Here is a 23,116-nt window from a genome sequence, read left to right as displayed (position 1 = left end):
TCCGACGCATTAACCGAAGATGTTCACGGGAGATCATATGACGTCACGTCAGTTTGGTGGATGGAAATAAGTGACGACCTTTCTTTAAGGAGGCTGGATTATGGTGGCCCATTGTTATCATAGCATTGTTATCATAGCATAATAAAAAAATAAAAGTAAAATTAAAAAAAAATAAAAGTAAAAGCAATCCAAAAAAAAATTGAATTTAAAATAAAACATTAAAGAAAACAGGAGCTACTGAAGAAATTTAATAAAAAAAAGTAAAGGAAGATTAAAAATTAAAAAATACATAAAAGTTAAAATTAAAGTGAAAAATAATTTAAAAAATAAATAAGATAAAAACCTTTAGTACAAATGCAAAATAATTTTAAGTTTACTATGATAACGCTGGGCCGAAAGGAACATCACGATATTTGTTTCCAAAATGAAATGTTCGAAAGCAGCCTGCGACACGTAAGGTCAGTGGACAACCTAGTTCCCAGCTTCCTCTCTCTTTCTCTTCTCTCAAAATGGCGGTCTGCATTCGTTGCTCAGAGTGGGAGAGTGACGAGCCACTGAAGAGCGACCTTGAGCGCTATGTGTTAGCAAACTATTCCAGGCAGGAGATACTGGATTTTGCTAGTCGGGACTTCCCTGAGTATGCCTTGAGTCTGCCTACACTTAGCAGAAGATTACGTTTTTTCGGCATCAAATACGTTAGGTACGAAACCAACGTTGAAGATGTAAAGAAGGCAATCGAAGAGGAAATGGAGGGTCCAGGGCAGTATCTAGGGTATCGAGCAATGCAGAGAAAAATACGAGAGCAACATAAATTGGCTGTCCCTCGCAATCTGGTCCATGATGTTATGGGTATGGTGGACCCCGAAGGACTGACTAGGCGAGGGAATGTTGGTCAAAAAAAACGACAAAGAGGAGCTACTGGAACGTTCACATCATTGGTAAGTTCTCCCACCTTTTTGTGGCAGGTGCCCAAGTATGTAAAATTCATTGAAGCATTTCCCCTGATCCCTTAGAGTAAGCCGTTGCAAAGTAGAGTAAATATATGGGATCAAATGGCATGTTCTGGCAACCTACCTCGAACCATCCAACTTATCTGCCTGTGCTTTTATCATGAATTTCAATCTAGTGTAACATGTTTTTAGGCATCTGCAAAAGACATTTTAAAGGCAACGCAAGTAACTGGGGTATCTGTGTGCTAAAAGCTCTCATTATCTTGCTTGTCCTTTTAAAGATTGCCAAACAAAATCCATATCAGGACATTCTGGTGATAATATATGTTGATCTCAACTTGCTTATGCATGCCTGCCTATAGGTACAAATACTTGACTGATGGTCCAGGTCTTTTTGATTATCCAAAACATGGTGGATTTGGACACAAGCAAACCTGCTTCCCTTCCCCATTTCTTTTCGTCTTTCAGTTTGGTGAGTTCCCATAAATTTTCTGGACTTCCCTAATCCGATCAGCCAAGGATCCCCCTTCTGTAATAGGCTTATGGTCATAGTGTCATGTCATAGTAGTTATTTTATTATGTTATCTTGTATACAGGGACCTAATCACACTCATTCTGGGGATGGCCACGACAAGCTAATGGGTTTCATGAATAGCACTTTTCCTTTAGCTGTTTACGGCTTGCAAGATGCCTTTAGTGGATACATTTTGTATCTGAAATTATGGACCACAAACTCTGACCCTAAGCTTATTGGTCGTTGGTACATGGATCATCTGTACAAAACAAAAGGTAACATTGGTCCTGTATGCAAAATATATACAATGGCAATTGCAGACTGATCATGATACAGTCAAAGCTGAACCATAGTTAACTAAGGTTAAGCTCTACATCCCGGGGAGGGGTACTCCCATACACAAAGCTTATAGGTATGTGCTGCTGTGAAGGGTAGGGTTTTTGAGCAGTTTAGTCTAGGATAGGGTATTAAAAATCAGAGCATTTTGGTCTGGAATAGGGTATCATTTACCGTATAAGCAACTTCCTGTGACAGAAATAAAGTTCCTGGAGACTAGCAAGTCTGGAATAGGGTGGTAATTTTACGCATCTAGTCTAGAAGAGAGTCGCAAAATTCAAACATGATCTAGTATAGGGTAAGGGTCTCAGAGTCCCAGCGACACACCCCTACCCAAAATATCCAGAGCCCCCCCTGGGCTCTACATACATGTACGATTTTTTAAGCTTTATTTATTTATTTATTTACTTATTTTATTATCTTTTTTTCATTCAAGTGATCAGTAAATATCTGAGGCTGGATAAAGGAACTGAGACAGGGCACATGGCTACTATTCACGCTTTTTTAAGGCAAGAGCAAGATGAGGAGGCAGATACAGTTTTTTATGGTCCTTCAACAAATAACAAGGTAAGGCAGTTAACTAAACACTTTCCGACAATAAAACATCAGTTTGGTGCCCACTTAGGCTTTTCTGAATTTTTGATGTAGATTTTAATGATGGTAATGAAAATGCAGGAATCTGTGCTTCACATTCCAAAAACCTTTTTTCTGACCTATACATTTAAGGGTAATAACTGATTGTTTACTTTTTGAATTGCATTATCAACACAGATTTGAACCATTTTTCACAGGTAGAAAGATGGTGGCGAGACCTGCACAATAGATTTGAAAGATTTTTCAAGAGGCAGCTCACTATGTTACTGGAACAAGGCCACTATGATCCAAGTGATCAACCAGACAGGTATTAACTATGTTTTCAAATACATTACATGAACAGTACCAGTTCTATTTAATTCATTTTACATACCTTATTACATGAATTTTTCGTGACACGTTAATTTCGTGATTTTGAGGTTCAAATATTTCGCAACACTTAAATTTCGCAATTTTTTGGAAAATTTTGTGTTTTAAGTCACTTTATTATATGGCTGCGATAGTACGCGCGTTCTCATTGGTTAATTAGCGTTCCATACTTTCCTGGTAAACGCCCACGGGCATTACAGATTTTTCCCACCACCGTTTTCGTTTACAAAACCTAGCTAACTTTGTGACTTTCGCTGAAAGAAACTTCATTAAAAAAGCAAGAAATTTAACAAAACACGTATCTTGGTCTTCTTTAACTATGAGTTCTAAAGATTTCTTATCTGAATTTTATTATCCTGACAAAAAATGAAAGCAATTTAGAAGTTCTCTCTATTTGGCGTGCTTTGCCCGTCGGAAGCCATATAATAAACAACTTAATAACCTTGTTTGCTCAAGCTTTACTGTAAAATTCCAGAGTTCGGGCTGAAATTTTCTATTCATGGACCTCGCCCAGAGGCTCGGTCCATAAAGCAAAAATTTTATCCCTCAGTCTGGAATTTTACAGCAAAGCCCTCACACGCAGTTATTAAGTAGTTATTAATTTTGAGTAATGCACCGCCCCTGGGATAAGGTATTTTTCCTTGACAAAGTTAATGTAACCAGCCATTGACGTGAATAAAAGGATAAAAATTTATACATTTCCACCAACCAAGTTGTGTGAATTAGTTTGAAAACCAAAAGTAACGTGAAGTCCACTATTGGCTTGCTTTTAGACTTGTAATGACCTCAGTGGTAATAAACTCATCCTTTTTATGATTATTTACATGAAGTTTCACTTAATTTTCACGTCATGTAATTTTCGCAACACTTATTTTTTGCATCTTTTTCATTTTGCGAAAAATCGCGAAATTTTCAAAATTAACATGTTGCAGAAGCTTCATGTAATAAGGTAACTGAAAACATGTGCAGTTAATTTCCAAGTGCTTATAATTTTGATGTTATACTGATTTCACCTCTCTTTATTAATTGACCTGACACATAGCCTGTGACTTGTAGTTAACACCTGCCACATTTAAATATCATGGATCTGCATTCTTACTATGCTGTCTTTGCATTTAAACAGGCACCTATTGGCATTCATTTTTATTCCTGTCATCCAGAAAGAAATGGATATCTTTAGGGAAACTGTGTGGAATTCACATAGAGTAAGGAGCCAAAAGGATGCTCAGATGCCTAAAGGGATACCATATCACCTGTACTCGTTCCCTGAGCAATACAATGCAAATGAGTGTGGTAAGGGTATTTTACTGAATATTTGTATGTTTTAAAATAATATTTGCAGACTGCACAACAAAGCATGTCTTAGAGAGCCAAGTGTTGCATTTCTGAAGAAAACTTAAAATTTAAAAATTGTTTTAAGAAAACATGATTTCCTGAGTTTAACAGATGTCTAGAACTTTCCAGGACCAGTGTTCTTTTTCCAGGACTTTCCAGTCCTGGCCAGTCCTTGAAAATAAGAAAATAAAATTCCAGGATTTTTCAGGTTTTCCAGGACCAGTACGAATCCTTTTTTAATTAATGACCCACCACTAAGTATCGATTCAATGAATTCAATGAGAAACAATGTGTAAAAAGCGGGGATGGTTAAATTAATTTATGGACAGCTTGAGAGATTAAATCATCAATATTATACTTCAATAGAGAGAGAGAGGCCAATACAGATATTTTCAGGGCAGACATGATGATCCACTCACTAACAAGTTATTAAGGGTTAATGTTCAAGTGCTCATCAAGTGCAATTTCCTGTATTGTATAGGTTTGCAAGTCACTTTAGAAGCACTGGATGAGGTTGCTTCATTATCAGGTGTCAAGTCAGTTGTAGATGACTACTTACCAAAAACTGTGAGAGAGAGCTGTGAACGAATTATTCCCAATATTGATGGGGTGAAGCCAGCCGAGGCAGCAGATGCCTATCTTTTCTTAAAGGAGAAGTACAAAGAGTCATCACCATCAGCATCATCATAAAAGTGCATTTTATTGTAACTTTTTTTCCTTATACCGGTAGTTCAAATGTGTAAAAAACATTGTCCAACAAATGGTCCAAGGACAAAGAACTACAGACTTAGTAACATTCATGGACGTTGTAAAAAATGCCAGTGATAAAAAAGATTTGTTATCTTAAATGAACTGTTCCATGCCGTGTTCTCCTCCCAATGGTCTGTGAGAAGCATGACGTAAGGTTTAAACTAACAACACAACACTTGAAAGGCAGTCACTGAGCTGCTATCTTGATAAAAGGTGGAAGGTGAATTATGCTCCAGTAATCCATTCTCTTACTGACTTAGGTCCATCATCTTACAGTAGGCATTGCACTCATGTTCATTGAGAAAGCATGTGATGCCCACGGATGAATAATTTCCACAGCAGAAATAGTATTCTAAGCTGCTGGCATCCATGATATCATTTGTTGCTATTTCGGGATCATATAAACAGTAGCCAGATCCCTGTATATCAAGTAACATGAGTTGTTGGTTGGATGATTCATAGGTATAGTGAACCAGGCACTCTGCTTTGGCCAACAAATCTTTCAAATCTTTATCTGCATCTTCAGGCAGATCGGCCTTCTTGCCATTATTATTAATCAGTTTGGCAAAGAGGCCTGGAACAAATTCCTCAACTGTCGCTGGTTTCTCGTCTATTGTGGTGTAGTATACATGGTTGTACTGAAAACACTTTCCCATTTCTTGTGATGCCTGTGACTGGAACTTCTTTGTTAAGTGCCTAGCTACCTCATGCATTTGTACTTGCTTACGACAATGGCTCTCTATATTAGTTTTTAATTGAGTACTAATTACTTCTTTGGACTTCTCGTTGTACGTTTTGATAACCCAGCGATTTGAAATGTTTTGGCCCGCAGATTTGCCAGTTAGCTTGCAGTGGTAAGCATCACGGAATCCACCTGAGGAAAACTTCTCTAAATCTACTGTACACTCTACCTCCATTGCATCTGTCCATTCTTTGGAGGCAATGTCAAATTGTTCAAAGGTTAGGAGACACTTGTTTTTGGTGACTGGTTTGATGAGCTTCCCAGCATCCAGCAATGAGGCAATGGATACGGATGGAGAAAACTGGGTTGTCACTGAGAACCTTCTATAATCTGCTTTTGGTTTTGGCGCAGCTGCCTTTCTCACTGGTGCTGATGATGCAGAAGTTGTTCTTTGGAATGAGGAGTTATCCGAGAAACCTTCATGTACATGTGTTGGGTCAGAGCTATTGGAGTCCTCCCCATAATCTTGGCCAACTACAAACCGCACCAGATACACCTACATGTTTGTCAAATAAAAATAACAAAACCGATCAGAGTTCATTTGGGTTGGGCATCATATTTAACATATGAAATTCATGCTACTATCACTGTTAACTAGTTGGTAATGCTATTATAACAATATAAAATGTGAAAATTCTTATCATCAAGGCCCCAAAACTGCCAAACATCAGTGACCTTTACCTTCCTGTTGGCAATTTTTTTACATTTAAGCTAAAGAGTTTATGTACCCGGTATTCGCTGTCTAAATAAATGTATTTCAAAGGTAATATTACAGTTTCAACAAACTTGGAGTAACATGAGGAGGACTGAGGGTACTGACAGTGTCATAACTGACATTTTTCAAAACTTAAGCCAAGGAGAGTTTGTTCAGACCTCTCATTCAAACTCTTCAAGAATTTGAATCCTGTGTGAAGAACAGAAAACCTGATGTCAACCTAACTTATATTTGTTGTTTTTTTTTTTACATGGTGACAAGTCAATATATCATGCCCTCTTCCCAAAAGAAACATATAGAGATACAGTCAACTCTCATTACAACAGACACCCTCGGGACATTGTTTAGTGTCCGTGATAGTGAGAGAGTGAGAGTCAGTAATACCAGGAGTCATTCCTAGTCCAATCTCTTTTGGAGGGGATCTGAATTTTGTCCCTAAGAGACTGGTCATCATTTAGAGGGGGGGGGGGGGCTGGTACAAATAGGGGGTGGGTAATCGATTTTTATGCAGGGAAAAAAGGGGGGGCCATATAAATTTATGCAAGTATTCAATGGTTCTGGGAGGAGGGCTACTCAGTTCAGGATGTGAAAAAAGTTACTGAATAATGCATTTAATAAGTACCAATAGACAGTTATATGTGTTGGTGTACTAAAAGTGTGTGTGTACGTGCGATTGTATATCTATCGGGGGGGGAGGTCAGAAAAAAAATGTGCTTCATGAAGTGGGGGGGTCAGGAAAAATGAAACATGGCATACCTAATTTTGCACCAGCCCTCCCCCCCCCTCTAAATAATGACCGGTCCCTAATAGTTGAGAGGCCTTGTCAAGCGCGAATATAGTCGGACATTGGTCCTTTAATACAGTTTACCTCTAGTTTTACCCGAGAATATTTTTGCGCCATTGTTTATTTACCTAAGCTTAAATGCTTCGTACACGAACTCACCTTTGTGGTGGCCGAGAACTGCCAATAGAAAAATCCGCATTTTTGAAAGAAAATTGTTTTCTTTTTTATTTTGATTTACATTTTTTTTTATTTTTCAATTTATTTTTTTATTTTTAAAAATAGAGTGAAAGTAAAATCAATTGAAATAAAAATAAAATAAAATAAAACCAAAGTAAAATAAAATAAAACCAAAGTAAAATAAAATAAAACCAAAGTAAAATAAAATGAAATTATTCGACCCAGCCGAGAGCTGCCACTACCAGCATGCATTGCGTGCATCGTAAAGATCCAAAATGGCGGGAATATAGGGACTGTTCTCCCGGGCTGTTCTCGAAAATGGCGGATAGCAGGGTTTCATCGTGGAAAGAAGACGATCCCCTTAAAGGTGCACTGCAGAAGTATGTCAAACAAGGCCTCAAACGCGAAGAAGCGATCGATTTTTTACGGAGAGACTTTCCTCAATACGCCTGGAGTATCCGAACACTCGACAGACGTTTACGCCATTTCGAAGTTTATTACAGGGATGACACTGTTTCGGTTGAAGATGTTAAAGAGGCTGTTAAAAAGGAATTGGAAGGACCAGGAAAGCTATTGGGATATAGAAGCATGCACAAGAAAATAAGACAAAAATATGACTTGTTAGTTACGCGAGATCAAGTTTACGATGTGATGTCTGATCTTTACCCCGATGGACTTGCTGCTCGCGGAGGCGTTGGAGCTAAGAAGGCAAGGCGAAAGAAAGGAAACTTCTCTTCGAAAGGACCAAACTGGGTCCACTCCCTGGACGGTCATGATAAATTAATGGGTTTCCAAAATTCCACTTTTCCGATTGCTATTTATGGCTGCTTAGATACAGCCAGCAGAAAGCTGCTATGGTTGCGAGTTTGGAATAAGAACTGTGACCCGCAATTGATTGGTCGTTGGTACTTGGAGCATATAATGGAGACCAAGGTAATTCCTGCAATGATCAGAATCGACAAAGGTACAGAAACAGGCACCATGGCCACAATTCATGCCTTTCTTCGTAGACATCACACTGACGTTGTGGATCTTGCAGACACAATTTTGTATGGTCCATCAACTTCAAACCAAGTAAGTAAGCTCATCTCTCAAGTGCTGTCTAATTATATTATGTGAGTGTGCCAAATTAGTCAACGAGTCTTTCGGTGACTTTATTTGAGTGCCAGGAAAAGTATTATTGTTGTTTGTTATTTAATCATTTCCTCAGTAACAAGTAATATTTTAATCCACCCTATCATCTGATTTCCGGCAAATGCACATTTCACAAAATGTCATTTAAAAAAACGTTTTCCTCTAGATCGAAAGATGGTGGAAAGAATTACACGAAAGAATGGAAAAATTTTTCAAAAGTCAGTTAAGATGGCTTAAAGATCAAGGGCATTATGACCCACATGATGATATTGACAGGTGAGAATGGGCAAGTCTCCCCCCTCCACCTCCGCCCACACGCACACATACACAGGCTATTCATTTCAAGGTTTGTTTTTAAACTCCAAAAGTGACATTGAGTTATTGTTTTAGAATATGTTGCAGTTTTGCTAGGGCATGGCACGTGGGTGATTGAAAGCTCAATCAACATAAACATTATTTTGCCTAAAGTTAATATACATACATTTTTTATAGCAAATTAATTAATTTCTGTATGAATGCAATAACACATCCCCTCCCCCTAAAGCTTATATATACTCGAGTCAAATAGATATGGTTGAGGGGGCCCAGGAAAAATTTTAGTTAGGGAACCCCCCCCCCCCAAAAAAAAAAAACTTGCTGGCTTATATATTGTAATTGAAACTACCTATACACCAACGTGTTTGTTACCTTTGCTTATTTTGTTTTCCTACATAGGAAGCTTCTTTCTTTTATTATGGTTCCTGTGGTTCAGAGAGAGCTAGATACATTCAAGGAGATGGTGTGGAATTCCCACAGGATCAGAGCCCAGAAGGACACAGTTTTACCAGATGGGGTCCCAAACCATATTTACAGTTTTCCTCAGAAATATGGGCTTGAAGAATGCGGTAAAAAAATTATAAGGTTTTGTCAAAACTGGTTTTGGGATATTTCTGTTTTATTCAAAGTGAATTATGGCATAGTTATAATGCTTCAACAATCAACCAATGATAATTTATTTGTAGAAATTTCAAGGCATAATTTTATTGCCCAGAAGGAAATTATTTGTTGCTAAAATCCTTGGGCCTGAAAGTCGCATATCTATAAAAACCTAATGTGGTGCTGACACTGCCAGTCACACTAGATGATGAATGCTAAGATTGTTTTCTATTGGCAATGTGCAGGTCTTCAAGTAACTGATGATCAACTAAAAGAAGCTGCTGTCCAGTCAGGCATCCTTACTGTTGATGATGACTTTCTCGCCCCTGAGTTCAGAGCAGAGTGTGAACGAATCATTGACACTGACCATTTGAAACCTGCTGATTGCAAGGAAGCATTTCTTTTCCTAAAGAGAAATTTTTCTTTGTAATAACTCCACTGTTTATCCATGGTGTTATGCCCTTGACTCTATTTTTATAGTGAAAGCAGCATGTTTTCTCCCACATCCTCCATTTTGTTACTATGAACTTTGTGCAGCCATAAACAACAAATTCATCGAATGATAATGTATCTGAACATGATATCCATAACCTTTGTGGAAATAAACTGGAACGAACAATAACACTGATGGCAATAACAGTAACATCGAAAGGGCAGCAGAAGCAAGAAAAACTATGCACCTTACTAATAATAATAATAATAATAATAATAATATAGATCAATTTCTATAGCGCATTTCCATGTAAATGCTCTAATGCGCTTTACAACACTGTGCGGGGGACTTTTCCAGACTGCCGGCGGCAGTTTACAATTAATAAAGGAGAAATTTTTACAGATGCCCCCTCCCCCCCTTCCCAGTAAACAGGCCAGACCACATCACAGTAATCTCGTGATGTGGGTTCTTTAACGTCCTTTGCCGAAATTAACTAACTGATAGGTGCAGGAGACGGGACCTCCGGCTTTACGTCCTATCCGAGAAGACGAAGCAATGTGAGTGAAGCGTCTTGCTTAAGGACACAACGTCAAGCCCCAGCCAGGACTTGAACCCGGGCCATCTGACCTAGAGTCCAGCGCACTGACCACTGGACTACTCACGCCTCACAATACAAATAATACAAATTTTAACCATCAATCCTCACATGGTGGGTTGAGGAGAAACATTAACAAGAGCAGGTGTTTTGGTGTCCTAAATTGGGGTACATGAAAACATATCTGCTTGAGGGTGAATTCAGCAACAACAAGGTTGGTTAATATCACAATCCTGCAGCCCACCCCTGGAAACAAATTATGACTGCCCCGTAAATTATGATATGTAACCATGGGATTTTATGTGAACTAGCTATAGAGTTCTAAAGCCGTGACGTCACGTTACCATGGTGCTAAAAAACTCAGTTCCAAACAAAGGCCCAAAACGTGACCGACGCCATGCAAAATGTCGGCCCTCTCTATCTCGTCGCTCATTTCTTTCTTCGGAGAAGAGCAGAAGTCAATTACGAAGGGTGAAAACCACTACAAATCAGGCCATGTGGAGTCATTTAATTATAGTCAGGGTATTTTACGAGGAGAAGTGCACGCAAGCATGCGAAACAAAGTCTACAAAGTCACGGTGAGTGGAAATGGTTCCAGAATACTCACTGCAGATGCGGCTTGTCATTTAAGCTTATTTGTTGCTTTGAAATGCTTCTCAGTGAGATTTTTAAGTTAATAGCAGTTCTTTTCCATGATAATTTAATCGTGGAATAACTAGACGCGCAAACTTTAGCGTTGATCCACTTTGTTGTTAAGGTCGTTCGATGTATATCGATGTGTTAGTTCAATCGAGGCATGGAACTGTTCGTTCGTTTGGAGTCTTCATGTATTTAGAAGTCTTTGACAGTTGCTTTTCATGTCCTCACGCGTCTTTTTTTTTCCGATTTGCTAGGTTCACTTAGATAGCGAGAATGCTATAAGATCAAGTGAGTGCGAGTGTCCAAGGGGGAAGTTTAAGTGCAGCCACGCGGCTACACTTTTCATTCACGGCATCTACAACGTCAGCCGGACAGATGTTGAATGCAATTGGAAGAAACGCAAAGCAAATACACCGCTCTCTTAGCAATCCGTCGAAGAAATGTTTCCTCCCACAAAACAGTATTGCTGCTTATCAAGAAACCCTACTCAATCTGATCGGTCTTCCCTTTACAGAGACCTACAGGAGTATGGAAGATTTACTGGCCTTTGTTGGCTTATGAGCCCTGAACCAGCTACTGTTAGTAACCTTCCCATACCGACAATAGAGGATATCATTTACTCGGAAGAATTTCTTAAATTACAAGGATCACAGCAACAAATTGATTGCCTAGTAAGACAGGCAAAGATTCCTGATGAGTACATCTTAAAAATAAGTGACATTACCATTGGACAGAGAAACAACCCAACTTGGCATTTAGCTAGAAGGGGCAGATTAACAGCAAGTAACTTTGGTTGCGTTTTGAAGGCCAAACGGGTGACCCAGTCTCTCTTGAAGGGCCTTCTTGGAGAATACGATTTGTCTGGAGTTAAGGCTGTACAATGGGGTGTGAACAATGAACAGGAAGCACTCAAAGCATTCACTATGTTGACAGGGAAAACCGTCCAGGAAACTGGTATTTGGTTGGATGCTTCTGGAATCCTTGGGGCCTCTCCGGATGGAATTGTAGATGATGAAACCGTCCTAGAAGCTAAGTGTCCTTACACTGAAAGGAACCTAACAATTGAAGAAGCCATTGCTACTTCACCAACATTTTGCTTAAAAAAAGCACAGGATGGAAATGGATATGTGTTAAAGAAGGACCATGTCTATTGGGACCAGGTACAGGGTGAAATCTTTTTTACACAGCGAAAGTTTTGCTACTTTGTTGTTTGGACTTCTAAGGACGTGGCTGTTGTCAAAATAGAGCAAGATGAAACCTGGGATGCAAATATTCCAGTCTTGAAAGAATTCTATTTTAAACACATTTTTCCCAAGATAGTGGAAGGTGCATTGTAATTTTATTTCCTTAAACAGACATGCGTGCAAGGCTTTTCACCTGAGAGTATTGGTTGTACTGTCTCTGGCTGTAACTTTTCTCGAGCAATGTCAGTGTCACCAGCAAAGATTTGGTAAATGTATTGGACTATTGGGCCAAATTTTAAAGAGATAAACATAAGATTGTAAATTTGAGTAACAAAGAGTGCAGGTTGTGTTGATCTTTATTATTTCTACTAAATGTCTTACAAAATATAATGGCATTCTGACTTTGTTTATATATTAACATAATTGAAAAAAGTTATTCGATTGACTCAGTTCTATCATATGATGACCATTATATTTGTTTACTGATAACAGCCAAACATCCTTTTTGTACTCAGATCACTCAAACTCTGCCCCCTCACACCCCTCTTTGATAAGTGGAAATTGTAAATTTACCAGTGCAGCACATAACTGAAAAATAACATCAGCATAACATCTTAAATAATATGGGATGAAAGTTAAAATTTTGAAATCCTTTAACCTTGCATTTGCCCTCTCTACATGGATCCTTGCTCTGGCAATGGATTTTGTTTTCCTTGCTTCGCTTTCAGTGAAAACACCATTATTCAAAAAAGGTGGAATGTTAAGAGAAACATTATTGGGCAAGATGTCTTGGATAAGAAAGCCTTTGTCGGCCAAAACCATATCCCCTGGAACAAGATGGTTCAACAGACCTGACTGTTGTACTATGGCTTTATCAGAAATGGACCCAGGGTACAATTTGCTAACAAAAGTTATTACTGCATTTGGTGCAACCCCGACAATTACTTTAAATGAGTTCATACCCCTGTAGCTTGAATAAGTGGCATTTTGCAAACTCATTAACCCCGGGGCTGCGATCTCCACATCGGTACAATCAATGACAATTCTACAAGAAGTAAACTCTGAAAAAGAAGATGGTGCACATAACACATTTTTTTGCCTGGACGGAATGGTTGTCATGATGTCATGAAATAATATGGAATGCAAAACATGGACAAAAGTGGTGACAATATTAGCTATTGTTGCAACACTGCAACTGAAAAGCTGGGCAAGGTGCAAGTTGGTATAATTTTGTCTTAGTTTCATTAAAGTAATGAAAATCTGGTCCTCAAAATTAATGGACTCTACTTTCCAACCAGAATAATAAACAATAAAATCTTTGAATCTCAAGGCATGAAGTACTACAATGTTAAAAACTTCTTTTGTTGGAAGCCCTGTTTCCATTCTAAGAACCTCTACACTCAATCCAGAAGCTGAGTAGTGTTTTTGTGTGTAGCTTTCTTTTTCTTGCAGGTCCTGAAGTTCCTCCCTGGCTTGATTTAATTCTGCCTCCAGTATTATCTCATTTGTTGTCTTGTTGCAACTTTCTTGTTTGGTATCATCAGTGTCATTATTAGTGGACTGCTGCTCATATGTTGTGATTGCCTCAGCCACCATTTCCTGCACCGTCTTCTGTTTAGCTGTTACTTTTCTCTTTTTCTTTGGTGGTCCTCCTTCACCAGGAAATATCTTATCTCGATTTCTTTCGTAAATTGTGGGCCCATTTAATTTATCTCCATCCACAAAATGACAACTGCACACTCTAGAATGCTTGCTTGGTTCTCTGTCTTTCCTCCTATTTCAAAGAAACAGATAACAGAACTTAATCCTAAACACTTGTAAAGATTTAAATTGCTCAAAATTCGTTTCAAACTTTCAGCTAACTCCTGAAGTCCAGAAGCTCTTAAAAATATATTAAATAAATCAGTAAGCCATATGCATTTCATAGCACAAACAACATTGAAATATATGACTCAGTATGGGCACCGAGAAATTTTAAGTTTTGAAAGTAAGCACATGTTAGCACAGTGGCGTTCAGACAAACACATATTCTTTCAGCACAGTTGTATTCGAGGTTTTTCAAAATTTAAAATGTAATGAAAAGCAAATACACAAAAACCTACTCAGTACCCACAAACTTGACACTACATGCGCTTGTTCATCGGTGGAAATCGCACACTCGCAAAAAAATGGCAAATGTTAAGATGTTCTTTTGAGCAAAGCGCTAATTACAAGTGCCGTTTACAAACCTTATCAGACGGATCCATCGCTTGTATTCGTCTTTTTCCTTTTTATCGCTTGGAAATGCAAAGAACTTGCAAGTGTGGCTTTCTGATGAATGACTGCATGTCGGAGCAAAGCAGTACACCATTGTGCTGTTGTGTTCGTTCCGATAAATTTCTTCCGACAAAAAGCGATAATTTTCAAATAGTATTTGACATTTTGACCCTGTGTTCTTCTTCTTGACCTCTTTTGTAATATAACACAAGGTTAATAAACGTTTTAATTATAAGACAAAGCAGAGACAAGCACTACGTGACCCACGCGCAAGAGATTGTCCGAGTTGTTTAGAACTGACTTTTTCAGCGCCATGGCAACGTGACGTCACACTTTAGAACTCTATTTTGTAAACAGTGTATCAAGTTTTGTCAACAATGTCTCAATGTTCACAATTTTATAGCAGCTTGAGTTGCCCCTTAATTTTCTATTGCTGGTAGGCCAAGCAAGTTACAGAACAAACTACAAGTGTGCTCTTTCACAAATGTTGAAATTGCCACTTTGGAAAGATTTCCAGTACAATACAGGTATTGCTTGTCACCCTCGTCCAGTAAATCTGTAGAAGCAATTTCTGGGTCAAATAAGTCATATCCACTTCCCTGGATGTCAACTAGCATAAGTTTTTTCTTTGATCTCTCATACGTGAAGTGTGTCAAACACTCTGCCTTCTGGGCCATCTCATCTGTAGGATCGACACAGGTTTGGCCAGTGTTGTTTACGTACTTCTTAAACTGGCCAGGGATAAATTCTTCGACTGTAACATACTCCCCCTCGTCTGTTTCTCCATGAAAGATCTTTCTATATCTAAATGCAGTTCCAAAAACCTCGCTTTCCTCCTTGATTTCTGCCTCAAGTTGCGAAGCAAAATTCCTAGCTAGGAGATGCATCTGAACAACCTTGCGGTTGTGTTGCTCGATAGTTTGACCGGTATCCGAGATGCACTTTAAAGCACTTGGTAGATAGTGCTTTATCACCCACGTTGTCGCAACAAATTCTGGATGTTTGGATGTTGCTTTGAATGCTTTACGGAATCCACCAGTTCCGATTGCCTCTTTATCCTCATAGAACTCGACAGTGGTTGGAACTTTGGACCACGACAAAACTTCCATATCGAATCTGAAAATTCTCACAATAGTAGTGGCGTTATTTGTGCTGATTTTGCCAAGTTTGATCATGTCAGAAATTGATAAACTTCGAGGGTAATACGTACTTTTTGTGCCCGCTGCTTGTGTGGGTAATTTCTGTCTCGAATGCATAAGTTTACTGGGGCTTGACCTTGATTTTGACGGCGGAGGATTAAATTCGGTATAAGTCGAGGACTCTCCAGTTGCGTCCTTCCTCTTTCTCGTGGAATTCTGGGTGCTGTTGACATCGCCTTCATCAGCTGGATCTGGAATGAAGCGGGCGTATACAACCTTTAAGTCCGGTATTTGGGCAAGAGTCTTGCACGATGGGCCCTGTTCTCCTGCTAAGATATCACATACGAGATTCTTTCCGATTTTTTGTAGAAAATGCCTCTCACAAAGCGCTCTTGATATTACCAATGGTCAATTCCTCCGTTTCGTCGAAAGGAACAAACTCTCTTGGCCCAATCCTTGTATACTTTTGGGCCTTTCCAGAAACTTCTGCTGACAAACGTTGAACTGTCAGTTCATCTTTCCTTCGATGGTCCTTGGGCTGGTTTTTTTGGTACGCTTTGCTTTAACTTTTTCATTGAGCCTCTTCCATGCATCGGCCATGATGAACTCGAGCGTGTGACAGTAACGCACGCAATGCATGCTGGTAGTGGCAGCTCTCGGCTGGGTCGAATAATTTCATTTTATTTTACTTTGGTTTTATTTTATTTTACTTTGGTTTTATTTTATTTTACTTTGGTTTTATTTTATTTTACTTTGGTTTTATTTTATTTTACTTTCACTCTATTTTAAAAATAAAAAAATAAATTGAAAAATAAAAAAAAAATGTAAATCAAAATAAAAAAGAAAACAATTTTCTTTCAAAAATGCGGATTTTTCTATTGGCAGTTCTCGGCCACCATACACCTTGTCCTTTCTATGAGGGATTTGTTCCATGTTGGTACAAGAGGGTCCCTTGTTTGTGACAAGAACATCACATAGGCTTGCTGGCAAACTGTAATGGTCAGCGAGAGCCTTCTTCAAGTTTGCTAGCGTAAGATCCTCGTATGGAAACGCCACAAACTCTCTTGGTTGGACTGGCCTAAACGTTTGTTTGTTGTCTGGCTCAGATGCTAAACGTTGCACGATTAACTCGTGCGGAGCGGAACCAGATTTCTTGCTTTTGCCTTTTCCGCGAGGGTCCGGTCGCTTCCTCTTCGCCTTCATTTCATCTTGCAAACGGTTCCACGTTTGTTGTCGTCTATTCATCTCGATAAAAGGACTTTTTACTGTAGTTTGAACGAGAAAAGTGCAAGCCACAACCCACACGTGCACGAGTTACCAATCAGGAAATGCGAGCAGCCCTTCTGAAAGTAGTCCACTGACCTTACGTGTCGCAGGCTATGATAACAATGGGCTGCTTTCGAACATTTCATTTTGGAAACAAATATCGTGATGTTCCTTTCGGCCCAGCGTTATCATAGTAAACTTAAAATTATTTTGCATTTGTACTAAAGGTTTTTATCTTATTTATTTTTTAAATTATTTTTCACTTTAATTTTAACTTTTAAGTATTTTTTAATTTTTAATCTTCCTTTACTTTTTTTTATTGAATTTCTTCAGTAGCTCCTGTTTTCTTTAATGTTTTATTTTAAATTCAATTTTTTTTTTGGATTGCTTTTACTTTTATTTTTTTTTAATTTTACTTTTATTTTTTTATTATGCTATGATAACAATGCTATGATAACAATGGGCCACCATACTGGATATAGTTTCTTTGGCGCGCGCAAACTGGGTTGTAATTTACCCGGGACTTTTAAAAGTTCCAAAAACAAAAAAAAATACACAAACAAACAAACATGGCCGCCGCGCTTAGGCCAGAATCATTTTTTCATCTGCCTAGTAGACTGTTTTACGCCTTTAGGTAGGCTGCCTACACTTTCTTCCAACTTTATAGTGTGTTTTCGCACATTCTGCTGTGACGTCACCAAAATTTAGCGTCCGCCATGTTGGTGGAGTGAAAAGGGTGACGTGCAAGTGTTTACTTAACTATTACAGTTTCATTACTTTGTTTGAAGTATGTCGCAAAATGCCTGCTTTTTGCCTAATTATAAACTGTTCCAACGACAAATCTAAACGTAAAGATCTTTCATTCTGTCGTGTACCGAAAATTATTAAAAATCAAGGCGAGGAAACGGAGATCTTGTCAACTGAACGCAGGCGAAGATGGCTGTCAGCCATACGTCGACAAGATTTAACAGATCGAATAATTGAAAACGATCGTGTGTGTGGAGACCATTTTCACTCAGGAAAAGCAGCTCCTTTGTGGGATAAGTTTAATGTTGACTGGGTGCCTTCTCTTAACATGGGACATCAAAAATCTGTGATAGACGAAGCGTCGCTGCAACGAAGCCTTGAAAAAGCAAAGAGAGTCGCAGAACGAAGGAAACGTACACATGAGAGCACGGAAGAAATGGCCAAAGAGAAGTCAAAAAGAGTGAATGAACCTGGCGTATGTGTTAAATATTTATTCCAGTCTACGACTACGGACGTTGAAATGGACGATATCGAGGACCTCGCTGAAAATTTGCCAGATAACTTGAGAAATGCCGTAACACAAACAGCAGTTTCAACGACAACAGATGGCATTCAGACAAGTGAGACGCATAATTGTATGCTTCAAACCGAGTCTTTGTTTCTTAATAAACAATGTTCTGACTTTGATGAAGCTTTTTTTGTTGATAACAACGAGAAAGTAAAATTTTACACTGGTCTACCTTCCTTTGAAATTTTACAAAAAGTCTTCTGTTTTGTTGAACCTTATGTTGACAGACGTCCTCAGCTTTTGTCTAAGTTTCAAGAGTTTGCAATGGTTTTAGTAAAATTGAGACTTGCTGTTCCTCATCTTGACCTTGCGTATCGTTTAAAAATTTCATCTGCAGTGGTTTCTCGAATTTTGTCTGCTTGGCTGACTGTCATGGATGTTCGCTTAGGTCCTCTTGTCAAATGGCCAGATCGTGACGAATTGTACGCAACCATGCCTAGATGTTTCCTGGACTCATTCGGACGCAAAACCACAGTTATCATTGATTGCTTTGAAATTTTTATTGATAGACCGACTAATCTCCTTGCAAGAGCACAGACTTTTTCAAGTTACAAGCATCATAACACTGTTAAAGTATTAATTGGAATTACACCACAGGGTACAATTTGTTTTGTTAGTGAGGCTTGGGGAGGGAGAACTTCAGATAAATTTTTAACTGAAAACTGTGGTCTACTGGATAAACTTATACCAGGTGATTTGGTTCTTGCAGATAGGGGTTTTACCATTCATGAAAGTGTTCAATTTCAGCAAGCCCAATTGAACATTCCTGCATTCACCAAAGGTAAAGACCAACTTGATCCTGCGGACGTGGAACAGACAAGAAAAATTGCTTCTGTCCGAATACACGTTGAAAGAATCATTGGTTTGCTTAAACAGAAATATACCATTCTTCAACAAACTTTACCAACTGATTACCTAATTTGTCAAAAAGGCGAATCTGTACCTCTAGTTGACAGAATGATTAGAATTTGCTCTGCACTAGTAAACCTATGCCCTCCTACTGTACCTTTTGATTGAAAGCCTAAATAGTAACAGTGAAACTATATTAAATTTTTGGTGGTGAATTTTTCAAATTTCTAACAAATGAAAGCACCAGAATTACGGCTGTGTGACTAATAAATATAACTGTTATAGTGCACTATTCTATCCTTGCTTACACAACATGCTGTTGCCCAGTAGTAACCATGTGGAAGTTCTCAGATTTAACCACCAAAAATTTAACATAGTTTATGAAAGTCTGTAATAATAATGCAAAAAGTTTGTTTCATTTTTTATTCATGGAATGGAATGTTTAATTGTTTTAAGTTAGTCAATACAATTTTAAACTGAATGTGGTATCAGATGTTATGTGCTTTCGACTGTGGGAAAAGGGGTAATGAGACAAGCTTTCAGGCAAGCATACAAATGAAGTCGCATCTTTGATACATTAAGTTGAGGAATATTTGGGTCCAATGTGTAAACAAGACTTGTTGCAAAAGCAATAGCAAATACACCACAATCTGAACCATTTGATTGTTGCTGTATTGGTACAACATTGATTCCTTGGAAATCCTCTCCAACTAGACTCTCTACTTGTTGTTCAAGATCATCAAGTATAACATCATTGAAAAGGCTGTCATACAAATTTACAACACCTTTTTCACAGCCAATTGAACTAGCACACACCCAATGGTTTCCCCCAGTATGCAAGATCTGTACAAAATCTCCATGAACCTTGTCAAAGTTGTGGCATGGACCCAAGCTTGGACGTTGAAATCCTTGAATATCTGGGTTAACTTGCTTTAAAAGGACATGAGCTTGTTGAATGACAGTATTTTCCAACCAGCCAGTAGATGATTCTATAACATCGAAGTCGTGATTTGTAAGTGTTGAAATGATACTGTATTTATCCACTTGCTCAGTTTCTCTAGTACCAAAGTAGACAATCTCATGATCATTATGAACAGAACTCTCAGAAGGTGAAAAAGGTAGATTTGAATTTGTAGCTTTAGGTTTGATAGATTTAGTGGAACGAATGCTGTCCAATTTGCAGAAGTTACATGCCCAAGAAGATTTATAATTATTTGGGTATCGCTTATATGACATGCACTGTAAATGAAAAAACTTCCCATTAGAACAACTATCATTGTGGCATTTCAGCAATTTGTCATCAGAATTTGCTTTCCTTTTACAAACACAGATACTTTCCATTGACAAAGCTTCTTCAAATAAATTAGGAACTTTATCATGTGTCTTTAACCCTTTCTTACCATGGCCAAACTTAGGTAATTTTCTACAATGTGGACATAACCATGTCTTTGCAACATTTTTCATGGAGAGACAGGCTAAATGGAATCGGGAAATGGGACACTCCGGATTTGAACATGTTGCAGTAGGTTCATTTGAGGTCCTCCTGCAGTAACATTCACCCCCACATGAGACAGAACCAAGCTCTTTCTTCAAATCCATCTTTCGCGTGTACCATCTGCCAAGGACTTCAGGTAATATGCAGGTCCTCCAAAACAAAGAAAGCTTTGCCACCTGCAAAGCAAAATGTTCAGAATCTGGAAAAATTCTCTCCTGAACTAGCTTGGAACCATTTTTTGAAATAGAAAAAACAACAAAATCACAATAGGCCCTTTTGGTTATGTGGAGTTGTTGCTGGACTTGGTAGTAGTACGAATGATTTTTCTTTAAGGAGAATTTCTCACCATTCCATTGAAGACAAGATGACTTCTTCTCACAATAGTTCTTGAAATCAGTTCCTTCAATGCAATATGGGCACTTTACCTCACCACAGCCATATCCACAACAATCACATTCACATAAAAAATCAGGGGTGGCATGAAGAAAAGGATGCTCTACATCAATAAATGTTCCACATTTTGTCACCTTAAAATTAGTATGACTCTGCTTCATATGAGTTTCATATGCTTCTATTGCAGTTTGCTCATGCTTACAACCATGGATTGTTGCTGCTGTGCTGAAACAAAAAAGATGTGGATAACAAATAGATTTAATTAGAGACTGGGATGGCTGTGATGGATCTGTATGAGAGGCAGCACGAGACTTTGAAGCACCAATCCTACAAGCTCGGTATCGATAAAAGGCATTACTTTTCGTTTGCTCCACGGTTTCTCTTTCAATCAAGGCAACTTCTTCAAGACTGATACTAACTTCAACTTTGTAGCATTCCTTTAGAAGATCAATGTAGTTAAGCTGCAGGAATTTGGGATCAAACAAATCTGAAAGAGGGTTGATGCCCCTTGTTTTAGAAATAAACATCGCTGCATATGACTTTTCCAAACTCAAGCAAACAGGCTTTACTTGGCATTGACTGAGCGATTCATAAAATGCATCAAGCTCCTTAAAAGAGGGTCTAGGTGGAGGGGCCTTTGGCTTGCGTGGCGTTGCAGAAGCACTTGCACCGCTTGATTCCAAGGAAGCACTCAAACTCTTGGTATCTGCAGCACAATTCAAAGAATTAACAGTCTTGTCAAGATCAGACTTCATTTTCTTCGCTGATGTGAAATTAATATCCTTCACTCTTAAATAATCCACGCTTTTCACTGTAGCGGGCAAAATCCAAGAGCATTTAACTTGGGTGCACGCGAGCTTCTCGTTTAACCTTGTCGAAACTTCTAAGTAAAAAAGAATACTGGCAATATGCGAACAGCACTCTCCTAAACCCGCCATACATCCATGACAATGCGCAGAAAGAACAGTCCCATCTTTAGTTGTGATTATCCAAAGCTGCACCGGTGGTTCATTCATTCGCTGTGAGTGTCGAACTTTGCCAATAACCACGTATTTACCACTAAAAATCTGACCTAAAATACTTGTAATAAAGCCGGATACCATTTGGTTGTAGGCTTGCAAGCCTCTAAAATTTTTAAATTGATCTTTGGTATAAAAACTTGTCTCTAAAACAAGATACGATACAAGATCGAGTGGTTCTACGCGGGGAAGGCATTCGGTACTCAACTTTTCCTCTGGAATAAAGAGAGGGTCTATTCCAATAACAGATATTTTCTCAATATAACGCTTTCTAACAGCACTGTCGAGAGATTTTGCATATTCAGACAAAGGGATCTCATGAATAATTCCTTTTTCTGACTCACTGTTTACGTTTTGTTCCGCATGACTAGTCGCCATATTGGGTCTTTTACTCCACCAACATGGCGGCGTATGAAATTAATATATGCCGTGACGTCACATGAAAACACACTATTAGTCATATCAAACTTATCTCCCACGAACGTGAACATTTGCTTAAATTTGTGTCCAGTCTGGCGCGGCCAAAATTTTTCGGTATTGCGCAAGCGCAAGAGGTTAGATGGCGGCGATGGCGGCAGTGAGAGTTAAGAGGGAGATCATAGCACCAGAACGATACGCGGAAGAAGTCTTTTCATCGAAGCTTTGCCGAAAAAAGACAAGAGTAAAAACAACCGACCGTAAACTATATCCTGTGGTTGTAACAGACGTGGACAAGGTCGGAAAGCGAGTTAAGATCCATTACGTTGGCTACAGTGAACGCTACGACGAGTGGCGGGCATGTGAATCTAAAGACAACAATCTTTTCCAGCGGATGGAACTTCTTTCCAGTCCGTCGTCTTCTTCGCTTGACGATCGCCTGGAATTGATTCACGGGGAGCTATATCGTGAAATAAAAAGGAAGCTATATTCTGGCAGGAAGGATGATCCGTCCACTCGTGTTGAAGTTCGAATTGATCAAGATGTATTTAATGGAGGACTGGCATTGGCGGGAAAAGCAAAGACAGAGCGTGGCAAGGTCGTGTACAGTATTGATTCTAATCAGACATTAAACCATTTGCTTGGAGTCAAATGGGATGAACGTATTTTTAACGAAAATGGTGACTTTGCATTTGTTATTGAAGGAACTGTGCGTTTCTGGTTGGCTAGAAGGAATCCCATTCAAGAATTCAAGGTAATAGGGGGAAAGTACATCAAATCTGAAATAGAGAACAACTTTTA

At 38.7% G+C, this 23,116-nt stretch overlaps 6 protein-coding genes across 8 annotated transcripts; 4 read left to right on the top strand and 2 right to left on the bottom strand.

Moving 5' to 3' along the window:
- The first annotated feature begins 106 nt into the window (after positions 1 to 106).
- LOC148725219 (uncharacterized) lies at positions 107 to 4,946 on the top strand. 2 transcript variants are annotated; one of them, XM_088730047.1, is made up of 6 exons: positions 107 to 938; positions 1,547 to 1,739; positions 2,237 to 2,367; positions 2,592 to 2,701; positions 3,887 to 4,056; positions 4,580 to 4,946. In XM_088730047.1, exons 1-6 carry the CDS (start codon positions 510 to 512, stop codon positions 4,786 to 4,788), a joined length of 1,242 nt encoding a protein of 413 aa, XP_088586173.1. In that variant the 5' UTR covers positions 107 to 509; the 3' UTR covers positions 4,789 to 4,946. The 2 variants fall into 2 exon arrangements, with proteins under 2 accessions (XP_088586173.1, XP_088586174.1); XM_088730048.1 differs by lacking the exon at positions 107 to 938 and adding an exon at positions 945 to 1,422.
- Positions 4,947 to 7,256: 2,310 nt separating this feature from the next.
- Positions 7,257 to 9,937, top strand: LOC148725218 (uncharacterized). The gene is made up of 4 exons (XM_088730046.1): positions 7,257 to 8,340; positions 8,567 to 8,676; positions 9,115 to 9,284; positions 9,561 to 9,937. Exons 1-4 carry the CDS (start codon positions 7,513 to 7,515, stop codon positions 9,743 to 9,745), a joined length of 1,293 nt encoding a protein of 430 aa, XP_088586172.1. The 5' UTR covers positions 7,257 to 7,512; the 3' UTR covers positions 9,746 to 9,937.
- A 721-nt stretch (positions 9,938 to 10,658) lies between these two features.
- Positions 10,659 to 12,602, top strand: LOC148725217 (uncharacterized). Its single transcript, XM_088730064.1, has 2 exons — positions 10,659 to 10,921; positions 11,408 to 12,602. The coding sequence occupies exons 1-2, from the start codon at positions 10,748 to 10,750 to the stop codon at positions 12,317 to 12,319; spliced, it is 1,086 nt and encodes a 361-aa protein (XP_088586190.1). The 5' UTR covers positions 10,659 to 10,747; the 3' UTR covers positions 12,320 to 12,602.
- Positions 12,505 to 14,769, bottom strand: LOC111347230 (uncharacterized). Its single transcript, XM_022954497.2, has 2 exons — positions 14,395 to 14,769; positions 12,505 to 13,940 (listed from the first exon to the last, which is right to left on the bottom strand). The coding sequence occupies exons 1-2, from the start codon at positions 14,514 to 14,516 to the stop codon at positions 12,683 to 12,685; spliced, it is 1,380 nt and encodes a 459-aa protein (XP_022810232.2). The 5' UTR covers positions 14,517 to 14,769; the 3' UTR covers positions 12,505 to 12,682.
- Positions 14,770 to 17,626: 2,857 nt separating this feature from the next.
- Positions 17,627 to 19,159, top strand: LOC148725216 (uncharacterized). Its single transcript, XM_088731465.1, has one exon. It carries the CDS (start codon positions 17,627 to 17,629, stop codon positions 19,157 to 19,159), a length of 1,533 nt encoding a protein of 510 aa, XP_088587591.1.
- Positions 19,160 to 19,486: 327 nt separating this feature from the next.
- On the bottom strand, positions 19,487 to 22,349 carry LOC148725215 (uncharacterized). 2 transcript variants are annotated; one of them, XM_088730044.1, is made up of 2 exons: positions 20,392 to 22,349; positions 19,487 to 19,980 (listed from the first exon to the last, which is right to left on the bottom strand). In XM_088730044.1, the coding sequence occupies exons 1-2, from the start codon at positions 22,274 to 22,276 to the stop codon at positions 19,487 to 19,489; spliced, it is 2,379 nt and encodes a 792-aa protein (XP_088586170.1). In that variant the 5' UTR covers positions 22,277 to 22,349. The 2 variants fall into 2 exon arrangements, with proteins under 2 accessions (XP_088586170.1, XP_088586169.1); XM_088730043.1 differs by having other exon boundaries at positions 19,487 to 20,662; positions 21,014 to 22,349.
- Positions 22,350 to 23,116: the final 767 nt, after the last annotated feature.

Source organism: Stylophora pistillata, chromosome 8 (genome assembly GCF_964205215.1).
Source record: "Stylophora pistillata chromosome 8, jaStyPist1.2, whole genome shotgun sequence".
Classification (NCBI taxonomy): Eukaryota; Metazoa; Cnidaria; class Anthozoa; order Scleractinia; family Pocilloporidae; genus Stylophora; species Stylophora pistillata.
The sequence above is the reverse complement of the archived record's forward strand: the minus strand, read 5'-3'. Positions and strand labels throughout refer to the sequence as shown.

Coding starts and splice junctions, on each gene's coding strand:
- LOC148725215 (XM_088730043.1), bottom strand. CDS start 22,276: ATGGCGACTAGTCATGCGGAACAAAACGTAAACAGTGAGTCAGAAAAA. Junction 20,663..21,013: donor AGAGTCATACTAATTTTAAG/GTGACAAAATGT, acceptor TTTGCTTTGCAG/GTGGCAAAGCTTTCTTTGTT.
- LOC148725219 (XM_088730047.1), top strand. CDS start 510: ATGGCGGTCTGCATTCGTTGCTCAGAGTGGGAGAGTGACGAGCCACTG. Junction 939..1,546: donor CTGGAACGTTCACATCATTG/GTAAGTTCTCCC, acceptor TCTTGTATACAG/GGACCTAATCACACTCATTC. Junction 4,057..4,579: donor ATACAATGCAAATGAGTGTG/GTAAGGGTATTT, acceptor TGTATTGTATAG/GTTTGCAAGTCACTTTAGAA.
- LOC148725217 (XM_088730064.1), top strand. CDS start 10,748: ATGTCGGCCCTCTCTATCTCGTCGCTCATTTCTTTCTTCGGAGAAGAG. Junction 10,922..11,407: donor ACAAAGTCTACAAAGTCACG/GTGAGTGGAAAT, acceptor CCGCTCTCTTAG/CAATCCGTCGAAGAAATGTT.
- LOC148725218 (XM_088730046.1), top strand. CDS start 7,513: ATGCATTGCGTGCATCGTAAAGATCCAAAATGGCGGGAATATAGGGAC. Junction 8,341..8,566: donor GTCCATCAACTTCAAACCAA/GTAAGTAAGCTC, acceptor GTTTTCCTCTAG/ATCGAAAGATGGTGGAAAGA. Junction 9,285..9,560: donor ATATGGGCTTGAAGAATGCG/GTAAAAAAATTA, acceptor GGCAATGTGCAG/GTCTTCAAGTAACTGATGAT.
- LOC148725216 (XM_088731465.1), top strand. CDS start 17,627: ATGCCTGCTTTTTGCCTAATTATAAACTGTTCCAACGACAAATCTAAA.
- LOC111347230 (XM_022954497.2), bottom strand. CDS start 14,516: ATGGTGTACTGCTTTGCTCCGACATGCAGTCATTCATCAGAAAGCCAC. Junction 13,941..14,394: donor CGATGGATCCGTCTGATAAG/GTTTGTAAACGG, acceptor TCTTTGAAATAG/GAGGAAAGACAGAGAACCAA.